Here is a 21442-nt window from a genome sequence, read left to right on the forward strand (position 1 = left end):
CGTTGATATTCCCGGTCTTCCAAAGCTTCAACACCGTTGGTGCATGAGACGCTTTGTTGCAAACTTTTACCGGGCATGCAAGAGCAAGGAGTTTTGCAAAGACCTTACCCTTGTTTGCGTTGCTTTCAACACCGCCACATTCAAGACCCGATATGATAAACTCCTCGAGGCTTTGGAAAAGAACAAAGGGGGGAAAGAATTCTTGGTTAGGCACTTTCCGGAGAAGGAAAAGTGGTCACGCGCTTACGATGAAGGAGGTATGCGATATGGGGACATGACAAGCAACATGGTGGAATGCTTCAGGAATGTGTTGAAGGGTGTCCGTTCCTTGCCGGTGACCGCAATACTCAAGTACACTTTCATCAAGCTCAATGAGTACTTCCTAAAGCATTCTGCAAGCACGGCCAAGTGGATTGGGGAAAAGATGGACTATCCATTAAAGGTTCATGACTGGTTGTTGCATCAAGCGCGCAAGTCTGCCAAACAACAAGTGATCACATATAATGAAAAAGAATGATCTATCAAATCGATGAGCCGGGTGGGACAACAAGGGACGGTAGGTCTTACGGTGGAGTTGCTTACGAGGTGTGCCTTAAAAACCGTTGGTGCCAGTGTGAGAGGCCACACAAGTATCATTGGCCTTGCTTGCATTTGATGACCGCAGCAGGGGTGAGAAACATGAACGTATCCGATGGCACAACGGTGCGGTTGCACGAGTTTACATTGGAAAGAACAAGGTTGACGTGGGCGCCTCGGTTCAATCCTTTCCTTGATGACTCGCAGTGGCCTGAGTATGTTGGGCCAGACATTGTGCCAGATCCCGCACTCATGGTGCCTATGAGGGGAAGAAGAAGAAAGAAGAGATTCCGGAGTGACATGGATGATCTAGCTGGATACACTGGAATGAAGCAATTTGGTAGTGGTCATTTCATGGAGCCACCGGAAAACAACAATTGTGGAGAATGCAATGACACAGGACACAACGTTAGGACATGCAAGAAACGAAGAACCAACACGGGCACTAGTCAAACACGTGGACGGAGCAGTAGCCTTGGAGGGGGCCGTGGCCGTGGAGGAAGGACTAACATTGGAGGGGGCCGCGGCCGTGGAGGAAGGACTAGCCTTGGAGGGAGCCGTGGCCGTGGAGGAAGGACTAGCCTTGTAGGGGCCCGTGGCCGTGTATCCGGTGGTTCTAGGACACGTCGGGTTGATAGGGGAAGGCCTATCGACGTGTTGCTCAATCCGGATGGTTAAATAATGTGAATGGTACTACTTTTAATATGTTCATGCATGTGTTGATATATTTGCCTCTTTACATGTCAATGTGTTCATATTTAGACTTAACATCTTTATTTGTTGTAGGGCATGGCTTCATCCGGTTCCATGACAAGGCCACCGTGTGCTCACCATGAAGACATGCCACACAACTGGAAGGACGCATCTTTGGACAAGGTGAAGGAGAAGGATGTGAAGATTCCGCCATGTTGGTGTGGAGATGTTTGCAAGGTGAAGGAGTCCACCGACCGAAAGAAGTCATGGACCTAAGGAAGGAGATATTTTGTTTGCCCCAATTATGCTTACGATTGTGCGCTTCCAACTAACGCCTATGACCTTCCACCGGTATGCTAGAGAAGTAACATGTTACTCTCAACCGTGTGCAATCACTAACATCCTTTTTATATGAAGTCACCGCCTCCTCTATGCAAGTACTTCAGCTGGATAGATCATGAAGTGCCAAAAGATATCCAAAAGGACCAATTAGAAGATTGTTTTAGGCGCCAACGGCTATTCGAAGAAAGGTTTCAAAGAGGCTTGGAGGAAGAGCGTCGTCAAAAAGAGAGGATGGAGCGGAAGCAACGCGAGGAGGAGAGGGCACGCCAAGCGAAGCTTGCTCGTGAGGAGGAGAGGGCAAGAAAGCTTGCATGAGCTCGCAAGGCACAAGAGGAGGATGAGGCACATGACAAGAAGGGGAAATGGCCCCGTATGACTCAGTAAAGCCTTCGCCTTCGGTGGACTCGTCATGTAACCGAATGAAGCCATGCCAAATTTATCATGAACTATGTAGTACTAAGGCAAAAAGCCATGTGTCGTCAACTTGTCGTGAATGAATTTGCCATTTGTATTGAATTTAGTTTGTTAGTGTATTCTGGGATTTGTCATGATTCTTATTGAAAAACTGTTGTGATGTGAAGAGAAGTGGGATATAACAGAACAGAGTGCTCTGTTTTCGGAGTTAGAACCCTACCGCCAATGTCCATGGCGGTAGGGTGTTGGACCCTACCGCCAGGTTGCATGGCGGTAGGGGGGGCAACGGTTCTGTGACGAAGAAACCAAGACCGTTGGCGGTAGGACCGGACCCTACCGCCACAAGCCATGGCGGTAGGGTGCTGGACCCTACCGCCAGGTTGCATGGCGGTAGAGGGGGCAACGGTTCTGTGACGAAGAAACGAAGACCGTTGGCGGTAGGACCGGACCCTACCGCCACAGGCCATGGCGGTAGGGTGCTGGACCCTACCGCCATGGGCCGTGGCGGTAGGATATGGTCCCTCCTCTCCCCTGTTTTGCCCCATATGTGTCGAATGTTAGCATAATATACCCAATTCTATCTCGCAAGCACATACATAATTCAACTCAACATAGTTCATTAAATCCACGAATAGCACATGTTCAAACTAATTAAAACATGACCCGGTTCGAATGACATCAGTTCAAACTAATAGCTCAAGCTCGACGACACATGTTCTAAACAGGTAACATAAGCCTCATACTTATCAGACGTTCAATTTGATCGCCACGCCCTTGATTACGCTTCAGTTGAAAGTCTGTGGATCCTGCCCAATGACCCAACACACCATTCGTTTCACGGAACCAAGCCCATGCAGCACGGCGCGCGGGATTCTCTGACACGCCCTGTTTGATTGCCCATCCTATGACCTGCCCGGGTTTCCTCAAGTCCATCTCACGGAATTCTTCTTTGCTTGCAGTGAACGCAATCTCAACTGCCAAAGCGTGTCTGCAAGCATATTCCCGGTCTTGCAGCTGATCAAGCATCCTCTCTTTCTCCTTCACAAGCTTTCGGAATGCTTTTTTCTCCTTAGCATCAGAAGGTTCCTCGATAAAGTGATACTTGTTGAAATCCTTCATGGCCGCATTTGCCTCATCACAACTCTTCAACCATGCTTCACATTCCTTCTTCAAGCAACGGTGTCGCTCCGCCATGCTCTTCTCACACGCTATGTTCATAGTCATGGATCGACTGTCCATCCTACATGAACATACGGGTTCAAGATGACATAAACAAAAACATAAAATAAATTAAGTAGAGTACAACACTTGGTAACTTGATATGACATACAACACCAAGTTCTTAATGAGTTCAAATGTTAAGGGTACAAGTCATAGTAGTTCAAACGACCACCAAGCATAGGGTACATGTCATTATAGTTCAAATGACAAAGATTACATAGCCTCATGCAATACTATGCGGCGTACGGTCCCGGGTTGCAACAAATAACATCATTTCTTTCTTTGACCCATGCCCAACGAGATGCACGGTTCTCATCCGACGAGAATGGTTGGCGAACTAACCAATCAATGACCTGACCATGATTGCCCATGTCTATTCTCAGCATATTCTGCCGTTGTCGCACACAATGTAATTTGCATTGCAAGATCACGCCTACAGTTTTTTTCCGCCGTCTTGAGCTTCTTCATCAGCCTCTCCTTTGTTGTTATAAAATTTTCGGAACGGTCTTTATTGAAATAATTATATGAAAAGGCCCTACACTCTGCATTCAATGCATCAATGGCTTCGATCCACAAGTTCATCTTTTCCTCAATCAATTCGCGTTCACGGTTCGCCGCCGCCTCAGCAGAAGTTTCCAAGAAAACGAACGGTGCCATCCTACAATTCGAAAAGTTGCTATTAAAGTAACTTAGCTTTAATTGCTTTCTTAAGCATAACCTAACCCCCATTATGTACATTAAGACTAGCACTAGATCTAGGCACACAAACTTTTCTACAAGCAATTCTAAGCACATCATACATAAGAAAACCACAAACATAAACCTAAATGGATCATAGTAATTGATTTGACCACACGAAAATGATGAGCTAGGGTTTGCAATCAAATGAGCAAATGCAAAGTAAACAAAGATATCAACCAATCAAAATGAGGGGAAATGAGAGAGCCACCTTGAGTGATGAAAATGATAAGAATCCACCGGAGAAATCTCAAACAAATGAGAGAGATTTGGGAGGCTCTTGTGCTTCAAAGAAAGAGGGGGGGAGAGTTGAGCTCGGTGGAGAGGTGATGTGGGCTGAATGAGTGGTTGAGGAGGGGGGGGGGATATCCAGCCCCTCCCCATCTTATCCAGAACACAGGACCCTACCGCCAGAGGTTATGGCGGTAGGCTCCAGTAACCTACCGCCGTAGGAGATGGCGGTAGGCCCTTTTCCACGTCAGCGGCTGCCAACGGCCGTCAGTCGCCGTCAAATGGCCTACCGCCGTAGGCTATAGCGGTAGGGCACGCAATCCTACCGCCAGGCCCTCTGGCGGTAGGCAAAAGGGTCAGATCCCGAAATTTTTTCGAACTGAGGTCAGATCCCGATTTTCTTTTCAAAAAGGGTCAAAACACGAAATTCGACCCACATAGTCGATATGCTTGATAAAACGGAAAGTGCTGACTATTCAGAAGAAACTGCCATCAGCTTCCCTGCAAAGAAAAGGAAAAAAGAAACTGCAAACAGCAGTTCATCACATAATCCCCTGACCTCACCTGCCTACAGCGGCGGGGACGCAGTGATGGCAGCAAGGCAGGTGTGGGTGCAGGGGCGGAGCACGGAGTGGTGGGATAGTTTGAGTGACCCAGCATGCCCAGAAGCTGACTTCCGGCTGGCCTTCCGCATGTGTCGCTCCACATTCAACGACCTATGTGATGAGCTCAGCGCCGCTCTCACCAAGGAGGACACCTTGTCGCAAGCCGCCATCCCCGTGCATCAGCGTGTCGCCGTCTGCCTCTGGCGCCTCGCCACCGGGGAGCCCCTCCGCGAGGTCTCCAGCCGCTTCAGCCTTGGCATTTCCACCTGCCACAACATCGTCCTCCAGGTCTGCGACACCCTCACCTACGTCCTCATGCCCAAGCTCATCCGCTGGGAGATGGACTCCACCGCGGACGCCGCCTCTAGGTTCCACGCCGTGTCTGGGATCCCCGGCATTGTCGGTGCTGTGTGCACCGACCACGTTCCCATCGGCCCACCCAAGGATAATGTCGACGCGTACTACAACCACCGCCTCTCAGTTCTCAACAACATGGCGTCCTACTCCGTCACCGTGCAGGCCCTTGTGGATGTTGATGGCTTCGGCTGGCCGGGTGGGCTGCCCGACGCAGCAGTATTGAAACGGTCGGCGCTGCATGCCTGCTTCGAGGCTGGCCAGCTCGGAGACAAGTTCCGACTGGTTGGCGGCGTGAGCTACCCGCTCACGGACTGGATGATCGTGCCATACAAGCATCAAAACCTGACGTGGGTGCAGTATTACTTCAACGAGCGCATCGCTCCCGCGCACGCAGCAGCGCGGGGCGCGTTCCAGAGGCTCAAGGCGCGGTGGCACTGCCTGCAGGGCCGCACCGAGCCCAAGATGAAGGAACTTCACAACATGATCGGTGCCTGCTGTGTGCTGCACAACTTGTGTGAGCGCAACGGCGAGGAGCTCAACGCCGACCTCCATCCTGAGCCCTCCTGGGAGGAGGACGACGTGGTTGACGCGGCCAAGGAGCGGGACAGAATAGCGCACGAGCTCCTCTCCAACGGTTAGGCATTATAAAATGATGAACTACTTATCTTCCATGAAAGCATACGAAAGACTCCTGTCTGTGGGGTGGGATTAGGATTTTTTCAACGCCACCAGCCTCTTCAGAGCATCAAGTAGTACTTGCAATATTATTGGCAACGATGGGTGGATGAATGGTGCCTTCACGAAGTGGCTCCTGACATTGTTGTTGCTGTCCCCCGTTGTTGTGCAATCAACTAGATCAGCGAGTTCGGCTCTTTGCAACAATGCTTGGATCAGCTACACTGCGAAATCAGCTTATCTGTCTCTCTTCAGTGGATCAACAAAGTTCCCAGACCGCCCGGCGCGTTGGGGATCGTGAGTAATCTGGTTCTGTGGTGGAGTGGTTTTCTGAGGCTTGCTTCGGTTATGTTACAAACCTCTTGGTACTTTGTTCTCCAAATCTCTGCACACTCTGTATGTTTTGGTCAAGGAGAGAGATGCCGTACAAACGAGGTGGTTTTGATCTTGAGGTGGGGAGGACTGCAAAAGAGAGTATATGAATGTTCATTTTCTTGCTAGCTTAGTAGCATGCTCTATTTTGCTAGTGCTTAAGAATTGTGTTCTGGAAGTTGTGGATGACCCTCAACCAGCTCTGAATGTGCTTCCTTCTTCAGCTGAAGCTCCTCAAGAGTCTTCATGCTCTTTTGTGCTTGTACATGGAAGGAATTCTCAGGTAATTTAAGACTAATTTGTATAATTAGGATGAGGACATACACGTAGTTTCACGCATACTTGATGTTCCTCCTGCTGCCACCATTAGGTCATGCTATGCTGGTTTCTGATGCTCTATTCCACTCCACTGTTGGGAGCATTTGGAGCTGAGATTCAGGACACATTCTCCGAGCGTCTTGCTGTGTGAGATGTGCACTAGTGATCATCTAGATGAATGAGGATTCTGATGCCGAAAGTTCAAAATAGGTCCCTGAACAATTTATTCTGCTAGTTGCTCTAATGTACCCCCTTGGTCCCAAAAAGCTTGTCAAATCTAAGACAAGCTTTTTGGGCCGGATACGGATGTACGTATCTAGGCAAATCTACTTTTTGGGACAGAGGTAATACTACAGTAACTATATCTCTACAAACCCTTATAAAAAAACTCTATCCAAAGTAAAAAAGTACTCCGTATACAGCAACTCTCATTCACAAGAAAAATGACGGACTCGGAAACACATTGGTTTGGACGCTAGAAAGGAACGTCTGTTTTCTTGCTTGGACCGTTGTGCAGCTGGTTTCCTCTCTCCCTTTGCATCACTGTCGCCCCATAGCTATGCTGGTTCAGGTTTTACTTGGCTTCTCAAATTAAACCAGTGTCAATATTTTCTCAAATTAAACCAGTGCCAATATCTCAAATCAACATCATCAAACTCAAATTACTCGTATGCTATTTCAAGAACATCAATACTGATTGTGCGCAAAAAAAAAAAACTAATGTATAGTACTAGAATGACCAAATAGGTGTTCAACTTTCGGGCTTGGCATGGGCTCATCCTACCCCAACCCTCAATGTTCAAATGATCCTGCATGCATGCACGTCGCTTGATCTTCATCTCCTAGCTAGTTAGTATTAAACATCACATGTGCGGTATATAGTTGGGATATAGAGATATGGCTAGGAGGTAGTTTGTATGAGATATATCTCCTCTCCTTTTTCTTCTCCCTCAAGTTGTATCTTGATTCTCTCTTATCTCCTGTAACCGCACGCATGTAATCTAGGGTTTTGGCTCCCCTACTATATAACATGAATACGTCGCCCCCAACAGGGTAAGACGTTTCACCGCTCACACATGGTAATCAGAGCCCCTCTTCTTCAACTCATCTAGCTATCAGAACCATCTGTGCCGAAGCCACCATGTCTTCCTCCTACGGCGCTTCCTTCCCGGCTAGTCTCAATGGCCAGGTCACCGAGAAGCTATCCTGCACGAACTACGTGCTGTGGCGCACGCAGATCATACCCCAACTGCGTGGCGCCGGGGTCTTCGGCTACGTCGACGGCACCCAGCCGGAGCCGGCAAATCTCCTCGTCACCACCAAGGAAGGCAAGGAGACTTCAACGCCCAACCCTCTCCACCCAATCTGGGTCAGGGAGGACCAGCAGGTCCTTGGCTACCTGCTGGGCAACCTCACAAAGGAGGTGCTCCTCACGGTGACCACGGTCACCATTGCGAGCGCGCTTTGGACGACGCTCGTCGGCATGCACTTGTCGCAATCGGCGAGTCGCATCAACAACATCCGCACTTCTCTCATCAATGCGCAGAAGGGCAACCTCTCCGTCGCCTCCTACTTCGCCACCATGCGTGTCTACGCCAACGAGCTGGCCGCGGCGGGCAAGGCGATCCTCGACGATGAGCTTATATCCTACATCATCCACAGGCTCGATGCTGGCTACCAGCCTCTGATCTCTGCTCTGGATGATCGTGTAACCCCCCTCACCATCGACGAGTTGTTCGCCATGCTCTCCAACTTTGATCAGCGGATGGTGCACTTCCACGGGTCCAGCGGCGGCGGCTTCAAGTCCTCTGCGAACTCGGCCTCTCGCGGTCGTGGCGGCTCCTCTCGGCGCGGCGGCTTCTCCCGGGGCAGGGGGAGGTCCAGTGGAGGCGGAAACGGTGGCGGCTCCAATTCCCGCAATGGCGGGCGTGCTCCCTCCAACAACAGAACTCATCGCGGTGGCGGCAATCCTCGCGCACGACCTGATGCTCCTCGCTGCCAGATATGTAGCAAGTTGGGGCACACAGCAAAATATTGTTGGTACCGCTATGAAGAGGACGACGATTCCTCTCAAGAAGATGACAAGGTGGCGGCGGCTGCAGATGGCTCCTACGGAATCGACACCAACTGGTACGTCGACAGTGGTGCCACCAACCACATCACCAACGAGCTCGAGAAGGTGAACATGAAGGAGAAATACTGCGGCAAGGACCAAATCCACACAACTAGTGGTGAAGGTATGGGAGATCCGTCACATTGGTAATTCAAGTTTTAGTACCCCTTCTCGTAAAATTCATCTTAGGAAAATTTGCATGTTCCAAATGCCGATAAGAGTCTCCTTACTGTCCATAGAATTGCCCTTGATAATCATGTCTTCCTTGAATTTCACCCTTATTTCTTTTTGATCAAGGATCAGGCGGCGACGAAGAGCATTCTCTATCGAGGTAGATGTGTTTGTGGACTCTATCCGTTGATTCCGGAGCTTAGGAGACTGAATAAACAAGCTTGTGCTGCTATCAAGCTTTCATCCACACGATGGCATGATCATTTAGGACATGCTTCTTTTTCTTTAGTTGAAAATTTTCTTAGAAAGAATAAACTCCCGTTTGTTGGTGAGCACAATATTGAAATTGTTTGTGATTCCTGTCAACGAGCTAAAAGTCATCAGCTACCCTATCCTATTTCTACTAGTGTTTCTACCAAACCGTTGCAATTAATTTTTTCAGATGTGTGGGGTCCTGCCCCCAACTTAGTTGGTAGACATACGTACTATGTTAGCTTCATAGATGACTACAGTAAATTCTCCTGGATTTATCTTCTCAAGAAAAGATCCGATGTTTTTCAAGTCTTTAAAAACTTCCAAGCACTCGTTGGGCGCCAGTTTGACTGCAAGATACTTGTTGTCCAATCAGACTGGGGCGGAGAGTATGAGAAATTAAATTCTTTCTTTCAAACTCTCGGCATCTCTCACCGTGTGTCATGCCCCCACGCTCATCAACAAAACGGTTCTGCCGAACGCAAGCACATGCACATTGTTGAGGTCGGCTTAGCTCTTTTAGCTGGCGCCTCCATGCCTCTAAAATTCTGGGATGAAGCTTTTCTCACTGCTATTCGCATCATTAACATGCTTCCTAGTCGTGTTATCAATAACGAAACTCCAGTAGAAAGGCTACTCCACACCAAACCTGACTACACGTCTCTTCGTGTTTTTGGGTGTGCATGTTGGCCAAATTTTTGTCCATATAACCAACGCAAACATATGTTTCGCTCAAAACAATGTGTGTTTCTTGGGTATAGCGCTCAACACAAAGGTGTCAAATGCCTAGATGTGTCAACAGGGCGTGTTTATATATCCCGTGATGTTGTTCTTGACGAAACAAAGTTTCCCTTTGCTGATCTTCATCCCAACGCCGGTGCACTACTTCGCAAGGAAATTCTTCTCCTGCCATCTCACCTCCTCGGTCTTGATCAAGGGGGAAATACTTGTGATGATTCAATGCTGACTAACCCTCCTAATGGTGCACATGACTCCTCTGGTGATGTTGCAGGAACAAACAGTGAGAAAAATGATGAAGAAATCGAGCAAAATGATGAAGAAATTGGTCCCCAATTGCCATATTTGTTGTGTCCAGCTTTGGGGAGCAGATCCTCCTCGGGATCGCCACCGAATCAGCAGCAGGGCAGAGGATCTGCGTCGGGATCAGTGCTGGCAGGTGCGCCAGAGTCAACCACAATAGAATCTGCCGCCCGCACGGGTTTCCGCGGCTCCACGCACGCCACGCGCCAGCCCTCAGGTGGCGGCAGCCCCGCGTTGGCTCCGCTCCAATCGCCAGCCTCCACGTGGCAACATCCTGGTGGCTCGGGCGGTCCGCGGTTTCGCGACGAACCGCGCTGTTACAAGCGGCGCGCCCAGGCGCAGCTGACCGGCGCAGGGTCCAGCGCTGACCCATCCAGCCAGGTGGGCGCGGGCTTCGGGCTGATCCGTGTGGCCCCATGCAATCATGTGCCCATGATGAGCCGGCAGGCCACCCGGGATCCTCTGCGGCAGATCCACCCCCCCCCCCCCCCCACTGCATGCTGGAGACACAGAAGATCCGGTGCGGGTACCAAGTGGATCCTCCTTGGGATCGCCTACACCAGCAACTCCTGTGCATGGCTCCGGATCCTCTGCACTGGCTAATTCTGTGGCGCAATCTCGGCGGCTCACACGGTTGCAAAAAGGTGTAACTCAACCCCTTAATTACAAGCATATAAGTAAATATGGCCTAGTTTGCTCTACAGATGAACAAGCTGAGCCAAGAACTCTGGATGAGGCACTTGGAGATGAAAGATGGAGAAAAGCAATGATGGAAGAATATGTGGCACTAAAGAAAAATAAAACATGGCATTTGGTTCCCCCACGGCAAGGTAAAAATCTTATAGATTGCAAGTGGGTGTTCGGAGTTGATTATGAGGATACCTTCAGTCCTGTTGTGAAAGCTGCTACTATTCGACTTGTTCTCTCTATTGTTGTGTCTAGGGGATGGAGTCTCAGACAGCTAGATGTACAGAACACGTTTCTCCATGGTGTTCTGGAAGAAGAGGTGTACATGAAACAACCTCCTGGGTTTGAGAGAAAATCTAATCCTTCATTTGTTTGCAAACTTGATAAAGCACTTTATGGCTTGAAGCAAGCCCCACGAGCATGGTACTCCCGTCTCAGTCACAAGATGCAATCACTTGATTTTGTTCCTTCCAAGTTAGATACCTCACTGTTCATCTACAATAAACTCAATACATGCATATTTGTTCTCATATACGTTGATGATATCATTGTTACAAGTTCATCTAGTGAGGCCATTGCATCATTGTTGAAGGATTTAAGTGCAGAATTTGCTCTCAAAGATCTTGAAGATTTGCATTTTTTTCCTTGGGATTGAAGTGAAGAAACACAAGGATGGGCTTCATCTCTCTCAAGATAAATATGCAACTGACTTGGTAAAAAGGCAGGTCTGCAAGGTTGTAAACCATCCTTTACTCCTTTATCCATCTCAGAAAAACTATCTCTCACAGAAGGGCAACTCTTGAATCAAGAGGACAGTACGAAATACAGGAGTTTAGTAGGTGCCCTACAGTACTTGACCCTAACAAGGCCTGATATTTCCTTTGTTGTCAACAAGGTGTGTCAACTTCTGCATGCTCCTACTAATGTGCATTGGACTGCTGCAAAACGCATTGTTAGATATATCAAACACACTTTGAACATTGGTCTCAACTTCAGCAAGTCATCCTCAACTCTTGTCAGTGCTTTCTCTGATTCTGACTGGGCAGGTTGTCTGGATGATAGGCGCTCCACTGGTGGATTTGCAGTATTCTTTGGACCTAACTTGATTTCATGGTGTGCAAGGAAACAGGCCACTGTGTCTCGGTCTAGCACAGAGGCGGAGTACAAGGCATTGGCAAATGCCACAGCTGAAATCATACGGGTTCAATCAATGCTAAAAGAACTTGGTCTACAAAGTTCTCAAGCTCCATGCTTATGGTGTGATAATCTTGGTGCTACGTACTTGTGTGCAAATCCAGTTTTTCATGCCAGAACAAAGCACATAGAGATAGACTTTCACTTTGTCAGAGAAAGAGTTGCACGGAAACAACTTGATATTCGGTTCATTCTTTCCAGAGATCAAGTTGAAGATGGGTTTACCAGAGCCCTACCTATCAGAAGCTTTGAAGAGTTTAAACATAATCTCAACTTGATGAAGTTGTGATTAAAGGGGAGTGTTAAACATCACATGTGCGGTATATAGTTGGGATATATAGATATGGCTAGGAGGTAGTTTGTATGAGATATATCTCCTCTCCTTTTTCTTCTCCCTCAAGTTGTATCTTGATTCTCTCTTATCTCCTATAACCGCACACATGTAAAGCCATCTAGGGTTTTGGCTCCCCTACTAATAACATGAACACGTCGCCCCAAACAGGGTAAGACGTTTCAACGCTCGCACAGTTAGGTCCTATTACACAATTCCATTGTTCCATACTTGGAGCAGCGGTCGGAGCATACAGAGCCAATCAAGCATAATGAGGACATGATGCATTCTGGATTCGACAACCCTGCTTCTTGCTGCCTGAGATGTGCACCATTTGGTCACATGATAGTAAACCATATGCAGTTTGAAAAGACCGAAAGCAACATTGGTTTGGAGAACATATCTGTAAGTCTGTTTTGCTGCTTGGATTTTGCTGACCGTTCTTTCCTTGTAGCGCTCTGTCTTTGGCCGTAGCCTATGGCGCCACTTATCTAGATCCTTAGTTGCTTTCGGCACAAGTTTTGTGTGCTTTATTATACCTTTTGTTCTCTTTTTCTATCGATGTATTTAGACATTTCGCCAGAGCAAAATTATTAAGGCATGCCGGATGACGATGGAGAGAGGGGGGACGAGTTGGCAGCGGAGAGTTTCATAGAAATTGAAACCTATACCCGAAACAGTAAAGTTAAATGTAGATGCATCATTTTATGAAGACTACGGAGCTGGAGCCACGACGACCATTATTCAGGATCAGAATGGAGCTTTCATGGCTGCACAATGTTGGTTCTTACCACATGTTGTCGACTTCTGAGGGTGGATTACTCCTAGCTAACTCGCATGGGTGCAATATGGTTGAAGCTGAGCCGGATTCTTTGGAGGTGATCCACTTCTGCACAGGTGGATTACAAACCCTAGGTGTGCTGGCAGACTCGGAATACCGAACTTACGGTGGTTGAACACCGCGATGTTGGCCAGATTACCGATCAATCAAGACCCTGGGCTGAATTCAAGATTTCAATGACAGTGGAATCAATGGCCCTCTTCCAGGCCGCGACTACAGCTAAGGTGGGAAACAGAGACGTGACACTCTTTTGGGAGGACCGATGGATTGATGGCTAATGAATCCAGGAACTGGCGCCCATGCTCTATATGAAGGTAACAAGACAAGCTAGGTCTGCCCGCACGGTCTCGGAGGCACTTGCAAACCACTCTTGGGCATCTGACATTGGACCTGAGCTTACGACCGACATGCTCCGCCAATTTCTCAACATATGGCTGCGAGTGGATGTGATAACCCTACAAACTGATACGCGGGACATGATTCAGTGGGCGTGGGAGAAGGATGGCATGTTTTCGGCGCGCTCGGCATACGCGGCCAAGTTCTCTGGATTAGAGGTCGCGCCCACGACGGGTTCACATGGAAGTCAAGGCGCCCCTGCAGCGTCGCTTCTTCGCTTGGCTTGCCATCAAAAACAGGTGTTGGACCTCCGACCGTCTTGCCCGAGGGGGACTCCCCCACCAAAGCTCGTGTCCTTTGTGCGGCCAACATGACTAGGCCATAACGGCATAACCCACATCATGATTGGATGCGTCTTTGCGAGGAAGGTTTGGGAGAAGGTATGCCTGGCCATGGGACAACCAGGAAGAGCTCCAATGCCAACCGAGTCACTACCGGAGTGGTGCACATCAGGCAAGAGGAATTTGGGTAGCAACGGAAGCTGGTCAGGACAATGTGCATCATGGTCCTATGGGAACTGTGGACGCACCGCAACGCCGTGGTTTTTGACGGAGCGGCACCGTCTACACGGACGGTGCTAAAGCCCATAGGAAATGAGGCCCAGGCATGGAAGCAGGCAGCAGGACTACTGTGAGGGGAAGTTGAGGCGTTCTTCGTTGGCCTTGCATTGTGGGAGAGTAGCGAGTAGTCAACCAAAGTGTCCTAGTGAGGCGGGTGGCCTTCGAGCCACTTGTACATAACATTGTATCATCAAAAAAGTGAAGGGATTCTCGGATATTTGATTCTGAGCCCGTGCTCAACTGATCCCGAAATCTCGCATGTTCGTTCGCTTAAAGATCTGCGCCCTCGAACGTATTGCAATCGGTATTCGGTCTGTATCTTTTCTGATATGGGCAAATGCGCTGGCACATTTATTTTGACGGAAGAAGTTAATGTAGTCGCGGATCAGCTGAAACATGCACGGCCCAGTCTGTTTCCTGAACCAGGCTGAGTCGTCCCGGGGCAACGGCCAATATGGACGTCTGCACGCTTGTTTTTTTTTTAGAATCGCACGGCCCGTCCCTTATCATCTTTCACTTGACTCGATTCGCAGCTACTCTTAAAAAAACTCGATTCCCAGCTGCATCGAACTCTTCTTCAAGCAAGCCACACTCCACTTCGTCGTGCACCTCCTGCTTACAGCTGCTTGCTGCATAGGCTCCATCTGGACAACTTCACCCTGAAAGTCATGGTGTCCTTAGAGCATCTCCAATAAATGGTCTAAATTTTAACGGTCCAAAATCGGAGATGTAAATTTTGGACCGCCAAAAAGTGTGTTTTGGAGCTCCGAAAAAAGGCTAACTCCAACAGATGGTCCACACTCATGGTCCAAAAGAGCAACTCCAATAGATGGTCCAAATCCATGGTCCAAAACCGGCCAGCAGCCGCCCGGCTGCTGTTCAGCCGCTGTCCAGCCACTGTACAGCCGCAAATATTTGAAAATAACATAAAAAAATTTATGTCCACAATATCAAATTATTACATAGTTCTTCAGATCCTGTAATGCAACACAAATACAACTTAGTTTGCTCTCTGCCATCGCCAAGTTGTCATCAATGTAATCTGCTGGAACACCATATGCCATAATGGGCAAAGCGGCGGTGACCTTCTGCTCAATGCTATGGCCAAGCAACCCGGCGCAGTTGCTTCTCTGCTCGAAGACTGGGTTATGATGCTTCACTTCATTGCAAATGCGAAAGAACAAGTCTATCGACATTCTGAAACGACGTCGAAAGTAATTCTCCGAAAAAACCGGAGATGATGCAAAGTAGTTGCGCACCAACCGTTTGTGTGCATCAATCCGATCTCTCCGAATGAATGCACAACCATAAACGGAACCACCGTGCTTCAGTTTCTTCCTCTTGTGCATGGCCACTAGCATAGCAATCTCCTCTTCTTCATGCAATCAAATTCCTTGTCCGACGATGAATCGTCCACGAAAGAGGAGTCAACCGAGCTCATCTACAATGCACATAACCACGGTCAAACATACTATCCAATCCCAAGTTAAATCATCAAGTTTTGTCATTTTTTTACCTTGGGGAATTCCGTCGAACACCTTGTGCACGCGGTGGAAGAAGATGGCCGCCAGCTGGATTGGCTGCTGCTTACGGCTGCGGACGGCTGCGGTCGGCTCCGGACGGCGGCCGTGATAACAAATAAGGTTGGAGGCCGGTGATGGGGTTATGTACCTAGGGTAGGATCATGGACCTGATCTAAGTACCTTACCCAAGGACACCCTTAGAAGAAGTCGCCTTCCAGTCGTCCAACGAGGGACACACTCGACTGACTTGAAGGACTCGACCACGAAGACTCACTCGACCACCAGAAGGTCAAGAGGCACTCTGCACTGCAGCGGCCTGTAATTAAGTAGACTTTATGATAGTAAAGACACTATTATGTGGGGCGTTACCAGTAACGCCCCGGACTTAACTCACCTTAAACCCTCTCCTACGTGGGCTGGCTGGGGTCCTGGCGCACTCTATATAAGCCACCCCCCCTCCACAGGCAGAAGGGTTCGGCACCTTGTAACTCATATACTCATAATCCACTCGACCGCCTCCGGGCTCCGAGACGTAGGGCTATTACTTCTTCCGAGAAGGGCCTGAACTCGTACATCCCTTGTGTTTACAACCTCTCCATAGCTAGGACCTTGCCTCTCCATACCTACCCCCCACTCTACTGTCAGGCTTAGAACCACGACAGTTGGCGCCCACCGTGGGGCAGGTGTTTTAGCGATTTTTGTGGAGAAGTTGCGATTCTTCCGAGTACTTTCATCATGGTGTCTGCTGGAGTTTTGGTCGGGGGTCAAGAGATCCGTCTCGGCACTCTCACCTTCATCGCCGACGACTCCGCGTGGCTCCATGAGGCTCCACTCGACGTTGATGTGCTCCCCGTCCGCGGTGCGACGCATTTTCGCGCATGTGTCCGCGGCGTTCTGCTGCGGCAACCGTCGACCCAGTATCGGTCGGCTCCTCCATCGTCCACCCTCCCGGTCTCCCGCCAGCGCAAGCGCTCGGGCCGGTCGAGGCTTCAGCGATGGGTGAGGCACGCGGTGGCTCGCCAATCGGCCACCACCCAAGTTGCGGCAATCGAGCCCGACGAATCTCTCTACGGCTTGTTCGATCTGTCGACTGGCTCCGTAGAGACTGCATCCGAGTGCGGTAGCAGTGATCCAGCGGCGGAAATCTTGATGGTCGACGGGCCCCGCAGTCCCCCTGGCTTCGCCCGTGATGGTGGAGCAGGTGACGGAGGCGACCCCGCACGAGGCCACGAAGAGTACCAGCCCGAGCCACTCGACTCTCTGCAAAGAGAGGAACTTCGCCGCAGGAACGTGGATGCCCTGCGTACTCCCATCGCAGGAGAAACCCCCGAGGCTCGTGCCTTGGAGGAGGCACGTCTGGCCAATTTGGCCGAACGCACTCGACTGGAGAATCTTCAGCGAGCACTCGACGAGCGCGCGCGGCAACTAGTTCCCGACACCAGTCGACGTCAACTCTTCCCGCCGACTCAGGTATATCGAACCCCAATCCAGAATTTAGCAGCTGCGACCCATATAGCAGAGTCCATCCAGCCTTCGCAGTCGGAAGCTGGCAGAGGTTTGCTGCAGATCAGGGATCTACTCCGGGCAGCAGGAGATCAGAATTCAGCCGTGTCTCAGTCGCGCAACAGAATTCACAGTCGATCCGTCACTGCGAATACGGTTCAGTCGGCTCATAGCCCCAGATCGCCTCCGCGGCGTGAAGGGCGCGAGAATCGGCGAGATCAATATGGTGACCGACTCGACCGAGATGATAGGCGTCGAGTGCCCAATTCCCCTCCGAGGGGTGGGGCTTACGCTCCTCGGCAGCAAGATGACAGGCGTCAGTACAGTGCAGGGCGAAGGGTTCCAGTCGACCCCAGAGAACCAGGCTTCGACGCGCGATCCATTATCGTGCAAGGTTTGGTCGACCGGAACAGAGCCCATCGAGGCGGACTCGACAGAGATGCACCCACAAGCAGTCGAGTGCATGTTTCTGGTCCTGAATGTTTCAGCAGAGCTATCAGAGCCGCAGTTATCCCTCCCAATTTCAGGTTGGCAACAGGAGTCAGCAAGTTCAATGGTGAGTCTAAGCCTGAAACTTGGCTTGAAGACTACCGAGTGGCAGTTCAGATTGGCGGTGGGAACGACGAGGTGGCCATGAAGCATTTGCCCCTCATGCTGGAAGGTTCTGCCAGGGCATGGTTGACTCAATTACCTCCTAGCAGCATTTACACTTGGGAAGATCTGTCCCGAGTGTTCATCAGAACGTTTGAAGGAACTTGCAAGCGACCAGCTGGATTGACAGAGTTGCAAGTCTGCGTGCAGAAGGCTAATGAGACTCTCAGAGAGTATATTCAGAGGTGGATCACTTTGCACCACACTGTGGAGAATGTGTCTGATCATCAGGCAGTCTGTGCCTTCAAAGATGGCGTCAAGAACAGAGAACTGAGTTTGAAGTTTGGTCGAACCGGTGACATGACCTTGAGTCGGATGATGGAGATTGCTACCAAGTACGCCAACGGCGAAGAAGAAGACCGACTCCGAAGCGGCAAGCACAAGCCGAGTCAGTCGGAAAAAGGAAACACCAGTCGGAAACAGAAGCGGAAGGCTGAACCGGCAGCTCCTGGAGAGGCTCTGGCTGTGACTCAGGGAAAGTTTAAGGGGAAACCAAAAGGATCCTGGAACCCCAAGAAGGTAAAGGATAAAGAAGGGAACGACGTAATGGATATGCCATGTCACATCCACACGAAGAAAGACGAAGAGGGGAATATCATCTACCCGAAGCACACCACTCGCCAATGTCGACTCCTGATCCAGCAGTTTCAGAGAAAACAGTCTAAGGACAAGGAGAAGGAGTCGGACAAGGCCGAAGACAAGGAGGACAGTGAGGAAGGATATCCGCATATCAACTCCACTCTGATGATCTTTGCAGATGTGGAAAGCAGGAGTCGACTGAAAGTCATTAACCGAGAGGTGAACATGGTTGCCCCAGCAAAAGCAAATTATCTGAAATGGTCTCAAATACCCATCACATTCGACCAATCTGATCACCCGACTCATATTGCCACCCCTGGGAGGCAAGCTTTGGTGGTCGATCCAGTTGTCGAAGGCACTCGACTGACAAAGGTGCTGATGGATGGTGGAAGCGGGCTGAATTTGTTGTATGCAGACACACTGAAAGGAATGGGCATTCCGATGTCCCGACTGAGCACTAGTAACATGAGCTTTCATGGAGTTATACTAGGGAAGAAAGCCGAGTCACTCGGCCAAATAGCTTTGGACGTGGTGTTTGGTGATTCGAAACATTTTCGCAAAGAAAAGTTGACGTTTGAGGTCGTGGATTTTCAGAGTGCATATCATGCCATTTTGGGGAGACCAGCTTACGCACGGTTCATGGCTCGACCATGTTACGTGTACCTCAAATTGAAGATGCCCGGCCCCAAAGGAGTGATCACTGTCACCGGTGATAGGAAAAAGGCATAAGAGTGCTTTCAGAAGGGCTCCAAGATTGCCGATTCCCAGGTGACAGCGGTCGAGTTCGAGGAATACAAGCAAAACGCAGATCCGAGTGACTTGCTGCGATCAAAGAAACCCGCCACTGAGTCTGCATTCCAGTCGTCCGGTGAGACGAAGCCTGTTCACATTCACCCGACCGACCCCGATGCAGCTCCGACCCGCATCTCCACAACACTCGACCCAAAATAGGAAGAAGCGCTCATCCAGTTCCTCCGTGAGAACTGGGACATTTTTGCATGGAAGCCCGCTGACATGCCAGGTGTTCCCAGGGGACTGGCTGAGCATCGCCTAAGAGTCGACTCATCTGCAAAACCAGTCAAAGAGCATCTTCGGCGGTCCGCCGTCCAGAAGAGAAAAGCCATTGGTGAAGAAGTGGCTCGACTGTTGGCGGCAGGATTTATCCGAGAGATATACCACTCCGAGTGGCTCGCTAATGTCGTCATGGTTCCTAAGAAGGACAAGTCGCTCCGAATGTGCATTGATTTCAAGCACATCAACCGGGCCTGCCCGAAAGATCATTTTCCTCTCCCTCGCATAGATCAAATTGTTGACTCGACCGCGGGATGCGAGAGGCTATCTTTTTTAGATGCCTACTCCGGGTACCACCAGATCCGTCTGTACGGACCCGACGAGGTAAAAACAGCTTTCATCACTCCATTCGGGTGCTTCTGCTATATCACCATGCCATTCGGCCTCAAGAATGCCGGAGCCACATTTATGCGAATGATTCAGAAGTGTCTACTCACTCAAATCAGTCGGAATGTGGAAGCATATATGGATGATATTGTTGTCAAGTCACGAAAAGGTTCCGACCTGCTCGCTGATCTCGCCGAAACATTTGCCAACCTCAGAAGATATGATATCAAGCTCAATCCATCAAAGTGCACATTTGGAGTTCCTGGTGGCAAGTTACTCGGTTTTCTCGTTTCCGAACGGGGAATCGACGCTAACCCAGAGAAGATTGGCACTATTCTCCGAATGAAACGCCCTGTGCGAGTGCACGATGTCCAGAAGCTTACTGGATGCTTGGCCGCATTAAGTCGATTCATCTCACGACTCGGTGAAAAGGCATTGCCTCTTTACCGACTGATGAAGAAGACAGACAAGTTCGAGTGGACTCCAGAAGCTGATGCAGCGTTTGCCGAGCTAAAAGCTCTGCTCTCCACCCAGCCGGTGCTTGCTGCTCCAATCAGCAAAGAGCCTCTGTTGCTCTATATCGCAGCCACAGGACAAGTCGTCAGTACTGTGCTTACGGTCGAGCGGGAAGAAGAAGGAAAAGCTCTCAAAGTTCAGCGCCCAGTGTATTATTTGTCTGAAGTCTTGACTCCATCCAAGCAGAGATATCCTCATTATCAGAAGCTTGTGTATGGAATATACATGACCACAAAGAAGGTTGCTCATTATTTTTCTGATCATTCCATCACAGTCGTCAGCGACGCTCCACTATCAGAGATTTTGCACAATAGAGATGCAACTGGTCGAGTGGCCAAATGGGCGATTGAACTTCTTCCCCTTCATATCAAGTTTGAGGCAAAGAAAGCCATTAAGTCCTAGGCAATAGTAGATTTCCTCGCTGAGTGGATTGAACAACAGCAGCCGACTGAAGTTCACTCGGAGCATTGGACCATGTTCTTTGATGGCTCTAAGATGTTGAATGGTTCCGGTGCTGGGGTTGTCCTGGTTTCCCCCAGAGGAGATAAGCTCAGATATGTGCTCCAGATTCACTTTGATTCCTCCAACAATGAGGCAGAATATGAGGCCCTCTTATATGGGTTGCGCATGGCCATTTCACTCGGCGTCCGTCGCCTGATGGTCTATGGCGACTCGGATTTAGTGGTCAACCAGGTGATGAAAGAGTGGGACGTGAGAAGCCCAGCCATGACTGGATACTGCAGTGCAGTGAGGAAGCTGGAAAAGAAGTTCGAGGGGTTGGAGCTCCATCACATACCCCGACTGAAAAATCAAGCAGCTGATGATCTAGCAAAGATAGGTTCCAAGAGAGAAGCCATTCCGAGTGGTGTGTTCTTGGAGCATATACACACTCCGTCAGTCAAAGAAGATCCTTTCACCGAAGAAACTCCACAGCCCAAGAGTGCCACAGATCCGACTGAAGTTGAAGTCCCAGCGGTGGTCGACTTGATCATGGAGGTTTTGGTGGTCATTCCCGACTGGACAGTTCCGTATGTCGCATATATCCTGAGAAAAGAGCTTCCGGAGGATGCGGAAGAGGCTCGACAGATCGTCCGTCGGTCTAAGGCCTTTACCGTAATCAAAGGACAATTATACAGAGAAAGCG

At 49.7% G+C, this 21442-nt stretch overlaps 1 protein-coding gene across 1 annotated transcript; it reads left to right on the forward strand.

The window, feature by feature from the left end:
• Nucleotides 1-4661: 4661 nt before the first annotated feature.
• LOC123038982 (protein ALP1-like) lies at nucleotides 4662-5816 on the forward strand. The gene has a single exon (XM_044462331.1). It carries the CDS (start codon nucleotides 4662-4664, stop codon nucleotides 5814-5816), a length of 1155 nt encoding a protein of 384 aa, XP_044318266.1.
• Nucleotides 5817-21442: the final 15626 nt, after the last annotated feature.

This window comes from Triticum aestivum, chromosome 2B (genome assembly GCF_018294505.1).
Source record: "Triticum aestivum cultivar Chinese Spring chromosome 2B, IWGSC CS RefSeq v2.1, whole genome shotgun sequence".
Taxonomy (NCBI): Eukaryota; Viridiplantae; Streptophyta; class Magnoliopsida; order Poales; family Poaceae; genus Triticum; species Triticum aestivum.